Here is an 18,058-nt window from a genome sequence, read left to right as displayed (position 1 = left end):
ATTCAGTTTCTAAAAAACACACATCCATAATATTTGTTTTGCTTTCTTAAGCTTGCCAAGCTAATTTAATTCTTGTTAGCTTTTTAAAATTCATTTGTGTGTGGTATGTGTAAAATGAATTCTTCCTATCCTCATTTTACCTCAGTTCAATGTATATTATGTTATTCATGTTTAGAGCTTGAATCTTGCAGTGCTTCACATTTGTGTTTGCCAGAGTCAACACTGTTTCATGTGTTCAACCTTTATCATAGAAATAGGAAGCCTGTAGCCTTCTAGGTCATGTTGAGAGCCAACTGCCACAGGCTATCCAAGGCTAAAAGAATATTGCAAGTAATACTTCATTAACACTTGAAAAGCCACAGATGCTTCCTCCAACTGTATGCATGGTTATTCAATTAAGGTTGAATTATGTAACCATCAAGCAGATGCTAATCCAGACATAAATTATTGAACTTTTCCCTCTTTTTCTAGGTCATCGGCCATGCTGACTGAGAATGGCGGGACTTGCAGTTCAATGCAGCTGGAGGGTAATTAGTAGGTGAAAGGTAACTCACCATTAAGCAAATAGTAATAAAGCATTATGCAGTAAAAGCCCCTCCCCATTTTGTTTCCAGTCTTTTATATTTTATTAAATTGTATACTTTATTTAAAAATAAACAGTTCCAAATCAATTTTCCAGAGGAGAACATTGGAAGATGAAGTGGGCATATAGATTGCATTGCTTAGAAAGGACCAGTTAAAAGTCATTTGAATTCTAACCCAATTTGTAACATCTCTCCTTGCAAATATTTCTGATTTGCCCTGTTTGCATTTCTATGGGAAAATACATAAAATTTAAATGGATCAGAACACTTGGTATTAACTTACTTAGGGAATCATCATGGATACCAAGAACCAGGATGAGATTGAGATTAACTGTACATATTTGAAGATGGAGAAAGCTAGAGCTATTTTCTCCTGAAAATTTTGTATGCAACAAATAATATACATGCAAATTATATGCCACTGCCAGATCTCTCTATGACACTGAGGAACACCAGTTTCATTCAGCTTGCTAATATTTGCATCTTCCTTGTCCTGCAGCAACATTATTGGTCTCTCTGCTACTGCTGGCAGCTTAGCAAAACATGTCCCATCTTATCTTAGTGTGTCACATCTGTTGCTGCTTTGTCACAGTTTTAAGCCACAGAAAAGAGAAATGTGAAAAGAGGAGAAATAACCTTGGTTCTGTTCTAAATTCAGGATATTTAAAACCAATTGATAACTGCATGGCAGGAAGCTTGGATTGTCCAACACCAGGCAAGTGTCAAGTCTATGTATATTCAATAGTTGGTAGAAGTATAGTAGGGATTTTCCAACCAAAAGCTTATGCTAGAATAAGGAAACATTTAGGGAATATAAGTGGGATGAAAAACAAGATGGCAGTTCAGATGGCTGATTCCCTACGGTATGAGAGTGCATCCAGAGGAATGGAGACTTGCAATCGATCCAGATCCATGTGGCTCCCAAACTCCATCATTGGTATGACTCCTGCATCATCCTTTGGATCTCCTCCCAAATCTACTCCAACATCCAAGTCATCCTCCTCATCTTCATCCTGACTAACAAGAGCCAATTCATTCTCATAGCAGAAGGCACTAGGAGGTGGAGGAGGTGAAGGCAGGATGGTAATTTTACTCTCCTGCAATTCCCGAGCAGAACAGTAAGGGGTTCCAGCCACCTCATAAGTCTTGTGGAAACGTGAATAGTCCACCTTATAATGTTTCTTCTCCTCAAAGACAACGGGCTCAAAACGATGGCCCCAAAGAATCTCACTAGCCAAGTAGGAGCTACGAGCCTGAGTGGTCATGGCTGTTGCTTCCACCATACCCTCAAGGATAACAACAATCTCGAAGTCCTCTCTCTCCAGTTCTTCCTTGCCCATCCCATACAGGGGACTTTCTTCATCAATCTCATGAACAATAATAATGGGAGACACTAAGAAGATACGATCAAGGCCGATGTCATAGCCCACATTCAGATCTCTCTGGTCTAATGGAAGATACTCACCTTCTGCTGTCATATAGGGTTTTATAAGCTGAGCTCGAACATGAGCTTCCACAATATGGCTCCTCCTTAGATTCCCCACCCGCCACATGAGGCAAAGTTTGCCATCCCGCAGAGAGATGACAGCATGGTGGCTGAAGAGTAGGGTTTGGGCCCTTTTCTTGGGGCGTGCCATTTTTGCCATGATGGTGCCAATCATGAAAGAATCAATAACACAGCCTACAATGGATTGCACCACAACCACCATGATAGCTAGTGGGCATTCCTCAGTCACATATCTAAAACCATAACCAATTGTTGTCTGGGTCTCCACTGAGAAGAGGAAAGCTCCCAAGAACCCGTTGACATGTTTGATGCAGAATTTTGTAGCAACAGAACCACTTCCTGCACCAGGGACATCTAAGTCACCATGGAAGAAGGCAATGATCCAAAACAACAGACCAAAGAATAGCCATGAGACCAAGAAGGCCGCTGAAAAGATCATGAGCATGTAGCGCCAACGCGTGTCCACGCAAGTAGTGAAGATGTCAGCCATGTAACGTTGAGATTTGTTGCTTAGGTTAGCAAAGTAAACATTGCACTGGCCGTTCTTTTTGACAAAGCGGTTACGTCGTTTCCGTCGAGGGGCATGACCTTTCCCATTATGACTGTGCTCATTAAGGCTGCCAAGGGAGGAGACTTTGTGCCCATCCTCTTCAGTGGAAACAATGCTGTACCTTGTGAACAGGGGAAAAAGGGATAGTTAAAGGTGGGAGGAAGACAAGTTGTGATTTCTCAAAAGTTCATTTTAAGTGCTCATACACCTAAATCTAGTACAGGTGAACTCCTTAACTTACAACAGTTCATTTAATAATGGATTGAAGTTACAATGGCACTGAAATAATTATTTATGGTCAATTTTCACACTGATGACCATTGGAGCATCCCCAAGGTCACTTGATCAAAATTCAGATTCTTGGTAATCGGTTCATGTTTATGATGGTTGTAGTATCCCGGAGCCATGCGATCAGCTTTTGCAACTTTCTGTCAAGCAAAGTCAATGGGGGAGCCAGATTCCGTTAACAGCCATGTTACTAGCTTAACAAATGCAGTGATTCACTGCAACATCTCTGTGAAGAAAGGTTGTAAAATGAGGCAATATTCTTTTAATGAATGTCTCGCTTAGCAACAGAAATTGTAGGCCAAGCCAGTTATGGTCGTAAGTCGAGGACTTCCTGTATCTCATTTTTTTCAATCACCCCAGATGTTCTATATATATGACCCTTTACAGACGTGACATGCACACTGTAGATTCAGCATTACTAAGAAAATCATATAGCACTGGCATTCATGAGTACTGTGCAAACAATTCGGAAGGGTGAATCACTCCAACTTCAGAATACCTGCAATTAAAATAATGTTCTATTCTGTGCAGGTTTTGATGATTATCTTTAAAAAATTACTGCAGATATTATATTTGGTATCAGAGAAAGAAAAAAGCCATTAAAATAATCTTAAAAATAGGAGTTTTAGGACTCACCCCCATATAAGACTTTAAGACATATGAGTTATTCTCTCTGCAGTGTTCCAGTATGTTTAATTACAAGAGTTTAAAACAATAATCTCCACATTGTCTGAATCAAAAGTCTTTGCTTGAAGCAATGAAGAATAATGCTGTATTAAGATGTCCACTTAACTGTTCAAGACATTTGATTTCTGGGATTGGTATGAATATACCATTCTCCAACAAAAAAAATATAAATCGGTTGCTTTCAAGATTTAATTAGCGGGACCTACTATAGCAGATTTGAGGTGTACTAGACTATAATTCCTATTGTACCCAACCAAGATTATAATTGCCACAGTGGCTATAGTTGAATTATATTCCAACACCTCTGAGGACAGAAAGTTGGGATAGATGAAGCCATATGAATATGATTTTGTAACATTTTATCTCAGAATTGCATAAGACTGGAAGTTTCTATTTTCTGTTCAGTTTGCATTTGTTGATCTAATCGTGCATCTGTGACAATGTTTATACACTTCCAGAGTTCTAGACAATTCTGTTGCTACAGCAACAAGTATGTTTCCCAGCAGCCCATATCTAAAACCTAAGGTGTAATTAGAGATCAAGAGACAACGAGTTGCCAGATATCCTAAAAGAAACTCCCTCTCCTCAAGAGCTGTGACTAGCTTTTATCTCTTTCTTCAAAAATTTCCACTCTCTCTATATTCATTTTTCCTAGTTGAGAAGAGCTGCTGGGTGGTTTCATCAGAGAAGTTCTGCCTGACATCATTTGAACATAAGATGCAGTCAGCAAATATCTATCAATGATATCTTAAAGTCTGTCTGTGGCAGAAAGACAGAAACAGAGAAGAGACACAGAGATGACCTATGAGAGATTAATTGCCAACGTTTTTCTTTTTGTATTGCCAAATGTCTTAAGATCAAAATATTTCTAATTTGTTTTGGTTTCTGTTTGTTTCAGCAGAACACTTTGCAAACTTGACTGAAATTCCAAGCAGAAGGGCTTATATCATGTTGTTATAGAATTATTCTTTCCTCGGATCAAAGATATAATGCCATACATTTAAAACAGTGCTTCTTGGCTTGGGTTAGGGCAGGCATTACTGATGTAATGCATTACTGTGATAATTCTATGATCTGTTTTATTTTGACAGTCTATTGCAACCTCTATTGATTCATTATAATATTTATATAAATGAGAGCTTAGTGAGACATGAGCCCTTGATCTTACTGTCTTATTTCAATGCTATGTCTCATGATAGCAGATTAACAGACTATTTTTGCTGAGACATAAATCCTGCAAGGTTGAAACAAGATTCATTTCTAGATGAACTTGATCTGGATACGCTTCCATGGGAGATCTAGCATGGTGGGCGGTGCTTTTCGCAAAAGTGGAGAAGGTGGTTGGGTATCTCCATCAGTCCTGCTTTCCTTGCCATCCCGTGTTGTTTGACTCTCTGTCTGTACTTTGGTTCTTGCTTTCTAGATTCAGCTATAGGAAGTCACATCTATTCAAACAGGTATGTAATTATCTCTATTGAGCATTTTCATGACCATAAATTTTCATGACCACAAATTCCTTGTGAGTCCAATCACACTTGGTCAATAAAGAATTCTATTTTGTTCTGTTCTGTTCTGTCCTGTTCTATTAATGTTGAAACTGAAGAACTGAAAGATCTTCCTTCTGAGAAAAAGTTCAAAGTTTAGGACTGTTGAGCTTAGAAAAAGTTTAACAAAATGGGGGACATAATTGAGATGTATGGAATTATGCAAGGTGTAGAGGAAGTGGACAGAATAAAGGCTTTCTCTCATTTTCAAAATACCTGGAATGGGGTCATCTGATGAAATTAATTGAAAGGACATTTAGAGTAAACAAAAGAAAGTGATCTTCACACTGTGCAGCGTGTAATAAACTGCATCTTTACAGTGAAACTTATCCAAAATTAATTACATAGGACACGGTAATGATCACTAACTTGGATATATTAAAAAGGAGATTGGATCAATTCATAAAAGACAGATCTATTGAGGACTCAATTTTTTTTGAGTAGAACAGCTATAACAAATAATAAGAATATATGCACAATGTGTACCACTCCAATGAAAACGCTACTAGCAAAAGAAATTGTTTACATCCAGATATTGAGGTAGAGAGAATCTAGCACAGAATGGTCAGAATGTTATAGGTAAAACCTAATTCAGATATATACCTTATAATGATTGGAGAGAATTCCCATGAAACAATGGGATTATTAAAATGCAAACCAAGCTCAATTTGCCCTAAACCTCCGCAAATTTACTGGCTTTGGGTTATATAAGATACATCACTGGGTCAGGCTAATGATGTAGCAGTGGCATTTGCAAAACATGAATTATCATTAGGTTTTTATGGCTTATATGTATAAGCAAACTAAGAAAATGGATTAGTTATATAACATCATTAAGCTTATTGAGCAAATACAACCTTTCCATGAATGCTTTGTAGAATCGTTTCCTAAAATTGATTTTATTACCATTTGGTTAGTCAAATATTAAAAGTAATTTAAGTAACAAATATTCATACAGCTATTCAAAGTTCTGGAGTTCCCTACCAAAGGCAACCTACTATGAGAGGATGTAGGAAAGCAGGAGATGAGGCACTTGAGTGTTCATCCCACAAGAGGCAAACCTGGTCTGATTTTATGGAAAAAAGTGTTTCAAAGACACTCTATCTTAATTAAATAACTATAACTGGAGATTTGTATTACCAGCTGAGGCTTGACAACAACCCTGAACCTTCAAATATCTCATCCCCTACCTTCCCACAACCTCTCACCACCTGATCAGCTCTATCTTAGTTTCCATTCTACTGAGTGACAAAAGCATTTTTATTTAGACAAATCTTTGCTTTTTAATGTGATGTTGTCAAGAATGAAGTCTGGGGACTACTTATTTTTTATTGTTTTGCATCAATATTTTAATTACAATTTTGCGTATTATCTTATATTAATATTATTAGCCTTCCTGGAGGTTATTTAAAATAACAACAACTAAATGAGTGTGAGTGTGTGTGCGTGTGTGTGTGTGTTCCAGAGAGAGACAAAGACAAAGAGAGACAAAGACAGAGAGAGAAATGGTACTTTGGATTTAAGTCCTAAATACAAGATTCCCTGGCATACAATTCATACAGCTAGAACCTATATTGTGAATTCCATGATTGTCCCTCAGCAATTACTTGTAGACATTTTAAATACCTAATTGGACAGTAGGACCACATACATACAGCCCACAGAAAAATAAGATGGCTACAGAGCAGTAAAAATTGGATGGGAGATGTTACTCACCTGTTTACTCGGATGCTGCCCATGACTCGTTTTATCATGAGGTACTTCGTATTATAAAGCTGAACAGCTTCCGATGTTGTGTATGATTGGGAGTATCACACACTGGACACACACAAATGGTGTCCCAGGGCTGTAAAAGCTTCGGTTCCTTTCATGAGGGAATAGATACCTAGAATAAGCAAAAAAATCAGAAGAAAAATCACAGCAACTAAAAAAAAGCCCTAATCAATAAAATCCCATTTGTATTGTTCTCTCTATTTATTCATTTTTCATTTTTCCTCTAGCACAGAATTCAGGAAGGAATACATAAGCTATGTTCCTACAACTTGTTAAACCCCAAACCTGGATAAACAAAACACATTTGCAGAGTTACATAACATGCATCACCCAAACAATCCATGTTATAGATTTAATGTGATGACTTAGCTCACGCAATATGTGATGCCAATGAGTGGACACTGGAAGACAAGCCACCGCCCCCATTTCCACATATAAAACCAGTGGCAACACAGCCATTGAGCTTATCATCCAGAGGCCCTCCTGGGTTGGACTTCAGAGCCAATTCTGGAAGCACAAGGGCAGAGATGGGCTCAAAGAACTGTTTTAATGAAATGAACGTAGCAATAGGCAATAAGAGAAGCACTGCAAGTGAGCACCTCTATGCTGTGTAATAGCTATTGCTATGGGATGGGATTGCTATGAGTTGTGTGTCTGTCCTCCCCCCTCACATTGGTATGTAGGAACATTGCCAATCAAAACCACACTGAATAGACCATTGAAGAAGGTGGGAACTACTGTAGTGCCTGCTGATCTGGACAACATAAATTTCTATCATTGACATTGACAAAATCACCATCACTCAATTACAAAAGGAAGCTTTACTTGGAGCAGCTTACATCCTGCAATGGTATCTTTAATATTATTGAATAACAACTTCTGCTTATCCCAGGATCATGGGAAGCACTTTATAGATCAGGAGTGTCAAACTGGCAGCCTATGGGCCAGATGTATCACACATCACACATGCAGGCCACACCCGCCCCAGTTCCACGAAGGGGAAAAAAAGTCATGACACGTCATATGACAGCAATGTGACACCATGAGTTTGACACCCGTGGTATAGATGAACAAAATGCCAAATCCAGTCTGGCGGACTTGCAAGCAACCATAATAATCTTCCTGCTTGCAGGCTTTTCTTTAATGCAATGAATATCATGTAGGAATGAAGGGGAAAGGACAGGGAGACTAAGAATCCATGGTGATAAATAACTAAGACAGTGGTGGCAAAATAAATAGTATAGGAGTAAACAAGTAGGGTAGGAAAACCCAGATCCACCTCAAATCTTGAAAGCCATTTTTTCCCAACAGTCTCATATCTAAGCATATCAGATCTAGACTTTTTGGCTTCAGAGTTTGTTACATCTTGTGCTTCCCTGATCCAAGACTAGACTTTTAGGCATTTAAATCAGTTGAGACTTTAAAAAATAGTTTAGTCTCAACTGCTTCACAATGCAAATTACATTTTTTGAATGGTTGGGGACAGTGTTTCGAATGAGTGTTGCAAATTTCTCCTAATTAATGGGATGAGGGTAACATTAAGTTGGCTTGGAAAGTGGCTCTAGATTAGGATTCTAGTTTACACAATAAAGTGTGTGTAAATGTCGGGTGAAACAAAGTTTTTAATTGTATTTTATGCGAACTTGCCAAAATGAACCTAAACAACTCATACAGTCCTTTCCATTACAAAGAAAGTGTCATAAATATGTTGGTATATAGACAATGATGCTATCCATTCAATCATGTCCAGTTCTTAGTGATTCTATGGACCAGCTATTTCCACATTTCAGTTGTTTTATGGTCTGGCTGCTGTCAGCTTTGATGATGTCCAGCCACCATGCTCTTTGGTGGCCTCGCCTCCTTTTACATTTGACCATTCCAAGCATAACTGCCTTTTCCACGGAGTTTGGTCACATGACATGGCTGAAATAAGTAAGGCAGAATTTTGTGATTTTATGTTCCAGCAATGTATTACAATATACTTTATCTTGTTATGTGAAATGCTGGTTGACCACAAACATCAGTACTGTGGCATCATCTGGTGATGACTATGAAACATAAAAGACTGGTTTGGAATGTATGTGAAGTAAAGATCATAAATTGACAAAAAAAATGAATGAAAATAATCTGACCTTGTGTATACTATATAAATTCATTCAGAGAAGTTTAGGCGATGGTTTAATAATGAATGAAAGAGCTCAAATGTGTATCAGGAAGTATGAATTGTTGTCATTTAGGTTCTTGTGCTTACTTAGGTTGAGGATACGTGTGAATACATATAAACTGATAATAGTTGCATGGTATAATCCAGTGAGAGTGATACTGGAAGAACCAATAATGAGTTTTAGGGGGAAATTTTGCAATATTTTGAATGAATGTAGTCAGGGGAGGGGGAGAAATATATTCTGCTAGGTGATATGAATGGATAGATGGAAGTGAGGTGTGAGTTCAGAAAATGAATTGGCCTTTTAGAGATTGTCGGTGACTATTGGTGAATAGTGGCTATTCCAATAGCATCTGCTTATAATAGTTGGTATGAACATAAAGCTATTCATATGTCTACGTGGAAACAGGAAAAAAATGAACAGGATTGATTTGATTATGTGGAAAGAGGGAGAGACTGGTAAATAATATAATAGTGATAAAGGATTCTGAATGTGAGACAGATCATTTTTGGTAGAGTCAATGTGGATCTCTGAATAAAAAAAATGAAAGAAATAAAAGTAGAACAACTGCGGTAAGGAGTAGTAAGGAACTTGTATGCATGAAAAATGAATAGATAGAAAGACAGACAGACAGACAGACAGACAGACAGACAGACATTAGATTACATTAATCTTCCAACAGAATGCATGTAAAGTGAATCTAAGAAATTAAGTTACCAATAGGGCTTGGAATAGAATGAAAAGAATTATTTTACAGAATGCCAGAACAATATGTGAAACTACCTTAATGAGATGTATGTAAAAGATGTGAAAGGAAGAAATGAAAGAGCCTACGGTTGAGAAACTGTCATATAAAAGAATAACTATTTTCAAAAATGAGGATGAGGGAAAATACTGTATGATATTATAAAGCAAAAAAAAAAAAGATTTGCAAAGAATATAATCAAAAAGAGCAAGGAATAGTTTTGATTTTAAAAATGCAGAAAAAGTATAGAATGATTTTAATGGAAATGTTTAAAAATTATTTTGAAAGTGGGTAATGATGTTTGAAGAAGATGCCTCCAGATTTTTAAAAAAATGAAATAAAATGAAAGCTGACATAAAAATAAAAGTGACATAAATCTGAATGGTTTGCAGTGAATATAGAGAAACTGTATGATGCAACAAGGATTTACAGATTTGAAAATTAAAAACCAAAATAGTTTTGGAAAATGAATTAAACTGTTTCAAGTTATATAGGAATGATAGGATATTGTATCAAGTAGATGAATTTGATTATTTAATGGAATGTTTAATGGGGAGATGGATGAAGACACTTTAATACATGACTATGGTAGAAAAATAATAATATGTTGCAAGGAATGAATGTTTAATGAAAGGAATGAAAATTAAGATTGAATCTAAAAGTCAGTGTAGAAGGAATGAAGAAGTCAAGAGAAAGAGGAAGACTGAGAAAGTCATTATTGGATGGAGTTGATGAGATTATAGATTTTCTTTATTACTGGATTTGGTTCCTTTTTAAATATAAGTCAGTTATATTTACTGCACCAAAGGCTGCAAATTATATGTGGGTGATATATATCTGCAGACTTAAATCCAAACTAGTTCTCATGAGAATTCAATATTATGGGATAATGTAGCCTGAACATTTCTAGGAACTCTTTCCTTTGGAGTTCTTGGACAAAAATGGCAGTGTTAGTTTGGATCAATTCAACATCAACCAGTCTTTTAAAATAGTTTTCTCTTTGAAAAAAAATCTGGGTTACTTAAAACAGGTAGATGCAATAATTCAACTAAAATATCCTTTGGCTTTAAAATTTGAGACCAATGCTTTAGCAGTGTCCCAAATTCTGTAATATTAAGATTACTAGATAAAAATTTGGAGGTTCCTGAATGTACAATTATTTGCCATGCCTGATTACTACGGGAAAACTGCAAGTAATTTGGGACAATGAGTTGAAATAGCTTTAACAAATCAAAAGGCAAGAGTTTTAAATCAGATTAAATTGGTATTGTGTGATCCCAAATATAATTAACACAATATTTTTTGTATGTTTATAGGTATCCTGTAATCTTAGACATTAATTAATATCAGTTAATATTCTGTGTGCTTAGAGGTCACCATAGAGGAGATATATTAAAAGTTTGGTTTCAAACTTTGTTTTAGAAGTGTAACATTTGGGATGGAATGATGACATAAATAATTGTTGCATAGTTACCATTTTGATTTAATATTCATAATATTAAAATGGTGTCGAGGAAAATGAAAGTTAAAATGTGAATGTGTAATCAAAAAGTTTGGAAACTATCAAAGCATGATAAATTGGATTATCTTTATTTACTTTTATTTAAAAGCAAGTTGAAAAATATTTTTAACAGATTGGACAACCATTTATCTGAAATGGTATAGGGCAGTGGTGGCCAACCTTTTTGGGCTCCTGTGCCAAAAATTGTGTGCATGCTGGCGCACATGCACTCACATGCCAACACCCAGAAGGCAACGCATGCCCCACACCCCCTGCGCATGCGTACGCAATCCCCCCATCCGCTTCTTACCTGCACTGAGCCTCACAGCTGATTTTTGGCTGGTTTGAGGCCTTTTTCGGCCTCACAGAGGCTTGAAAAAAGCCTCTGCAGGCTGAATAGGCCCGTTTCATCACTTCCGATATTACAGCAAGTGACGAAATGGGCCTATTTGGCCTACAGAGGCTTTTTTCAAGCCTCTGGGAGGCCGAAAAAGACCTCAAACCAGCTGAAAATCAGCCATGAGGTGCGTGCATGCGCAGTGTGCTGGCACAAATAGCTCTGCGTGCCACATGTGGCACACGGCCATAGGTTCGCCATCACGGGTATAAGGTTTCCTGCTTGAGAAGGGGGTGGGTTTAGAAGACCTTCAAGGTCCCTTCCAGCTCTGTTATCCTGTTAACAATATCATGCCAACCATGCTGATCAGAAGCTCTGATACCAAAGGATGGACCCTTAGCACCATGAGGTTTAAAGTAAGAATAAGCTTTGGAAATATGGCTATAAACATCAAGTCCAATTCAGTTACATGACATTTTCATCTGAACATTTCTGCATTGGAAATAGAAGCACTAACAGTGGCAAGAGGCAACTAGGATTTGATTAGCTTTTCCTGACCTGACATTCCCATTGGAACTATATTTCATCCCCCTCTAGAATAAAGAAAGACACAACAACAACAATGCAAGATTCTAAGATGCCACAATGCCAGGATTTTATAACTATGATTAACTGAATCATGAATTCATGAAGCATGAATTATGGCCTAATTTTCATGCTTTACTTATAATGAGTCGGATTGAACATTACATCAAGACAAAAGATTTAATAAAACTTTTTTGGGGGGAGGTGAATTCTGTTAAACCCATAATGTCCATTGAATCCACATTTATATAATTGCACCATTTACATAATGAAATAATTGATGTACTTAGATCATGATGTACAGTGACATAAATGATGTAAAAACATCAATTATGTCATTATAAACAATGAACCTGTGCATCCTTAAAACAACCAAAATAATTTTAAAAGATAGGCTACACAGGAAAATTGTTAAATGAAAGACTATTCCATTGTCATGCAGACATTTAAAATCAAAACTCATTATAAAAAGGCTGGGAAGAGATACACAACGGTCATTTATGTATCATAGTCACCTTTAGAACCTCCCATATGGCTCAAATCAGATTCCTTTGAACAAAAGTGGCACCATATTGTTTGCATCTATCTTCCACCAGACCCCCAGAGCTCCTCGGAGGGGCTTACTTTGAGTATGGTTTAGTATTCTCAAAACAAAAATTTGGGGGCTGCCCAATAAAGTAAATTCACAGTTGTGTCCCAGACTTTTCACCAGGGAGCTGGTAAAGAGCACAGGATGGGTCTATGACAATTCACCATGGTCGACTTGTCAGGGCTAACTTACCAGATCCAACCGTCACAGCCAATTCACCACAGGACAACTCACTGCAGGACAAGAATTACACTAATATCAAATAGTGGAAAAGAATAATTGAAGGATGCAGAAGGAGGGAGAGAATGAAATGTGAATGGCAAAAATTAAAATATTTTTTATTTATTTTAAATAATTAAATAGAATTGTTAAATTGTCCTGCAATGAGTTGTCCTGCAACGAGTTGACTGTGGTGAGTTGGCCGCAGCGAGTTGCCTGTGGCAAGTTGTTCCATTCCACACAGAACTGAGTAGAGGAAGTTCAATTGCCAAAATGGGCAATAAGCATGGGTTGCTAACCCTGACCCCACAGGTGACTAGTCTATAGATGGACATCAGATTTTATCTACACTGAAACTGTGTTAATTGCCACCAGCTTAAGCAGAAAAATGCTACAGCAACACTGGAATTTAACAATTCTATTTAAGGACAACTTAACTTTGACTTATTGAAGTGTGGAAGGCAATGTCATATGGAGACAAAGTAGAAGAAAGAATCTGATGAGGCACATTTACATTGCTAGCCAATCTATGCTAAGCTGACTTTTTTATACCATGGTAGAACATCTAGTTACTTGTATAACCCAGAGTGCTTTTCCAAATTATTTCTTCAACATTGTTTATACCCCAATATACAATTTTTTTCCAGGCACTGGACAACAGTAATTCATAAAAGCCTGCATGGTTGTCACTTCCAGCTCAATACTTAAGGGCTGGGATAGGTGGTCCCATTATTAACATAATTGAGACATGTGAACTTTCCCTTCTCTAGCAGTTATAATACTATGTAAGTTGTCTCAAGAAGTTTTGTTGCTTGTGAAGAATATAGTAGTACCTCTGCTCCTTGGCAACTGATGCCATTTCACCACTAGTGATGGGATCATTCTATGTTACACTTCAGAGAGCAAGGGTAGGTCACATGATGTACAACTTTGTATCACATCTGCTACTTAAAGCCACTATTTCCTTTGTATGGCGTGTTCTAATACTACGTTTTGGGATTTGGTGCTTACCACATTATTATATATTGGAGAAAATTGTTAAGGATGCCTTAGATCAGTGGTTCCCAACCTTTTTTTTTGCCCCGCACCCCTAAAGAAATTTCACTCGAACCTTGCACCCCCTGGAATAAAAATGCCAACATATAGCCAATATCCTATTATTTACCTGGACTTTTCTCACACCCACTGGAATATCGTCTCGCACCCCCAGGGGGTGCGAGCACCCCAGGTTGGGAACCCCTGCCTTAGATGCAGGAACAACAAATCATTCAGTTCTAGAAAGCATAACACAAGATTGCTCACTGGAAGCCTTAATAATGAAGCTACAACTTAAATAGGGACATAATGTGAAGAATAGAATCACTGGTGAAGAACCAATGATTAGAAAAAAGAAGACAATGTGGCTAGGTACTATCTTAGGCAACACAACCGTGTCCTGTTACAAAAACATGTTCCCTTTGGTTAATTCTGTTATAAGACCTAACAGAAGCAATTATTGCCAAACAATTCCTAGTAAAATAATATTGATCAGGTGAGGGGGGGAAGCAGGAATCTGGTAGCTCAAAAAAATTTGAAAGTCAGACTAGCCTGATTCTCCTCCTACAAAGAGTTAGAAGTAATTGAATAACTTAATGACACAATTGTTTTTGTTTTATATGGGGGATTAGTAGAGATTTTGGTTGTACCCTGTCCAGTCTATACTAATTAGAATGGTATTTAAAAACTGTGAAAGAAATAATAAATAATGACATGTCATACCATACGTACAGAGTACATTGCATAATACAGGTAGTCCTTGCTCAATGACCCTTTGTTCAGCAATCATACAAAATTACAGCAGCACTCAACAAATGGTATTCATGACTGCCCCTCAAAGTTATGGCCATTGCAGAAGTCCCTTGGTCATGTGATCAAAATACAGGCACTTAACAGTCTGCCCACATTTCCGGCTGCAGCATATACTTCAATTCCCACCTCCCACTGTCTCCCCTCCATCTCTCCTCTTTTTGCTGCCTTCCACTCTGCTGCCCCCTATTCTGTCCTGCAGTCCACTGCTCCACCAATCCTTCTGCCCCAAGTTGACATTTGCCATTTTTTTCCTCCTACTGCTGATGAGGCAGACTTGGCTTTGCCCTTTGTGAGCAAGCTGCTGGCTTCACACAACTTTCCCAAGGCCTTGCAAAGGGCTAAGCTGAGCATGTCTCAGCAGCAGCAGCTGGAAGAAGATAGCAAAGGACAGCTGGGGGCAGTAGGGGCAGGGACATGCCGGGTGGTGGGGGCATCAAGAATGGCAGAGTGCAGGGCAATGGGTGGTGGAGTGCAGGGCAGCCAAAGGGACAGAGATGGGTGGGGGGAAATAGATGGGTAGAAGTTGAAGGCAAATGTGAAGCAGGAGAAGCAGGAGGTCCTGGCTTAGTGACTGCCACAAGGAGTACCAGGACTGCTGTCACTAAGTAGTGCAGTTTACAGTATATTTTGCCTAATGACCACTTCCCCTAGCAATGGAATTCCTGGAAACAATTAGGGTTGTTAAGCCCAGAAGGAAAAGGACTCCAGTGTAGACTCTGCATTTATAATAGCAATAGCACTTAGACTTATAAACCACTTCACAGGGCTTTATAGCCCTCTAACAGAGTTACAGAGTCAGCGTATTGCCCCACACAATCTGGGTCCTCATTTTACCGACCTCGGAAGGATGGAAGGCTGAATCAACCTTGAGCCGATGAGAATCGAACTGCTGACAGTCAGCAAAATTAGCATGCAATATTCTAACCACGGCTTTTAATATTAGTGCAATATCCTGAAAAGAAGGCTCTTTCTCATTAGAAGTGTCTTTCCTCCCATTTCTTACTATGCTCTTTATAAACATAAACTATGGAAGGTAGGAATGGAAGGTAGGATTGAAGACTAGAACTACAAAGCCCACCCTCCGATACCATAATGCCAATTTGGATGTCTCAGCCCTTTTTCTTTCAGCAACTATTCGGTTAAGGAAAAAAAACCCACCACATATTTTCAAAACATATTAACTTTGATGCTAACTCTCCGTTTGGAACAGTCAACCGAAAGAAGTCCTGGGATCTATACATTTTGTACAATGTAGCTTTGAAAGAGCAGCCAAGGCATTAAAGTATGAAATTAATATTCCATTATGTAATAAAAGTACTTCTGGGGAAAAGAGAAAGGTTACTTATTTGAAGCCATACATTACGAGAGCAAAAGGTTTAAGCCCCAAGAGCACTATAGGAGCGTTACACTCATAGGCAAGAGAGTCCCCCTAAGTTAGTCTGGTCTCTTCTTCCTTTTCAACTTCTGACATTCTACCCACAGATTTAAGCAGGTCAGCAACAAGTGTCAGTGTTTCTGCACCAAAGACCAACTGATGAATTGTAGCATGAGCATGGTTGGTGACTCTAAGAAGGTTTTGCAAAGCGATATCCACATGCTGTTTCACTGCTCCCATATTAGTAGATTGGCCTGATCGCAGGCTTTCATTCTCTACTTTGTAGCAGGTCAACTCGGCCTGAAGGAAGGCCATTTCTTGTTTCATCTTCTCAATATTGCTTTCTGCCTTCAGAGCTCTTTGGGTCATACACTGAAGATTCTGCTCTGCCTGCTGCATCAGTGCTTCCAAATCTTGAGCTTCTTTCTCCTCCTTGTTCATAGTGGCTTGCAGCGTCCTCTCAAGGTTTCGTACCATCTGGGTCTGACTTTCAGAGAAGTTCTGTATTCTTTTGATCTTTCTCCTCAGCATGGAGTTTTCCTCTTTAAGTTCTTGATAACTCAACTGTGAGGACACAAAATCCACTTCTTCAATAGGTTCTTCATGGGAAGTATAGCTTTCTGTGACTTTGGCATGCGAAGGGCACCCAATGCATGGGTCATTATCATTGAATGGCCACGAAGAGAAAGATTCCATTCCTGAAAGAATTGCTGAATTGTAATCAAAAGGATCACACTGGGTAACATTACAGATCCTGGATAAATGTGTTTTATCATAGGAAGAGGGTGGGAATTTTTCTCTCCAATCATCATCATCATCTGATAAATGGGTAGAAACTGTTGCCTCTTTGTACAGTGGCTCCTGAAACTCCAAACTCAAGCCTAATGATTCTGGAGACAGAGACACTTCTTCAAGGACAAGATTCTGCCTGGACACTTTCTTCTTATTATTTCTGTTTTTTCCTTCATGCTGTCTTGATGTACCACGGGTTTTGTTTTTTACCAACCCTTTTAAAGAAGATGCAGGTGGGTCATTTGAATTTTTCATCTGATTGTCTCCAGAGCTGCTATGATTCTTGACATGGTCTCCTGGAGTAGTTGGAACATGATGGTGATAACAGGGCTGGATTTCCTCTTCATCATCTTTTAGGGCTCGGGTATGTGAGCAGCCAGCAAGAGGTGGCCGTGGCATTTTGGACAGACAACTGACATCTAGAACATTTGCATTCTTCCCAAGATAGCCCCAAGATAGCTCCCAGTTCTTCTCCACTGGTTAAACCAGCCCTGTCGACTGTAGAGCCAGTGGTGTTGGCTTCACTACTATTTAAGGGCCTATTGAAGCATCTGAATTTAATCCTTGTAGGTATGTGTCTCTTTAACAGTGGAGGAAGCAGAAGTTACAATGATCTATGATGTCATCAACTGTCAGTGCTTCATTTTGTGACTTCACAGGCTGGAGAGAAATGTATAATTAGAATAGCTCTCACAACATTTTTCTGCTAGCTGAAATTCTGAAGTGGAGTGCTGAGATCACTTGTAATATGATCATATCCTCAATTCTTTTAACCTTGAATAAATTACCATCCCTTCCCTATCTCAAGAACTAATAACCTAGAATACTGGCCTATTTAGAATATCTGATACTGACAGGTAGGTGAAACCTGATTTAATACAGGTTTCAGAAACTGCTCTCTCTCTCTCTCTCCCTCCCTCCCTCCCCCCCCCCAAACCACTTTTATGTGAGTTGAACTGCTGTGGGTCA

At 38.4% G+C, this 18,058-nt stretch overlaps 2 protein-coding genes across 3 annotated transcripts in view; both read right to left on the bottom strand.

Annotated features, from left to right (window-relative positions):
• Positions 1–322: 322 nt before the first annotated feature.
• Positions 323–18,058, bottom strand: part of KCNJ4 (potassium inwardly rectifying channel subfamily J member 4) — a 42,725-nt gene continuing 24,989 nt past the window's right edge. Inside the window, exons 2-3 of one of the 2 annotated variants that reach the window (XM_087934795.1) lie at positions 6,877–7,045; positions 323–2,762 (exon numbers count right to left, since the gene is read on the bottom strand). In XM_087934795.1, the coding sequence (XP_087790921.1) occupies positions 1,427–2,762; positions 6,877–6,914 (1,374 nt within the window). In that variant the 5' untranslated portion in view covers positions 6,915–7,045 and the 3' untranslated portion in view covers positions 323–1,426. The remainder of the gene's footprint in view (positions 2,763–6,876; positions 7,046–18,058) is intronic. The other variant, XM_026701102.2, reaches the window with a different exon arrangement.
• LOC113438154 (endosome-associated-trafficking regulator 1) lies at positions 16,352–17,488 on the bottom strand. Its single transcript, XM_026703421.2, has one exon. The coding sequence runs from the start codon at positions 17,486–17,488 to the stop codon at positions 16,352–16,354; it is 1,137 nt and encodes a 378-aa protein (XP_026559206.2).

This window comes from Pseudonaja textilis, chromosome 5, assembly GCF_049901715.1.
Source record: "Pseudonaja textilis isolate UNSWEBS1 chromosome 5, rPseTex1.2, whole genome shotgun sequence".
NCBI classification, from domain to species: domain Eukaryota; kingdom Metazoa; phylum Chordata; class Lepidosauria; order Squamata; family Elapidae; genus Pseudonaja; species Pseudonaja textilis.
The sequence above is the reverse complement of the archived record's forward strand: the minus strand, read 5'-3'. Positions and strand labels throughout refer to the sequence as shown.

Coding starts and splice junctions, on each gene's coding strand:
- LOC113438154 (XM_026703421.2), bottom strand. CDS start 17,488: ATGCCACGGCCACCTCTTGCTGGCTGCTCACATACCCGAGCCCTAAAA.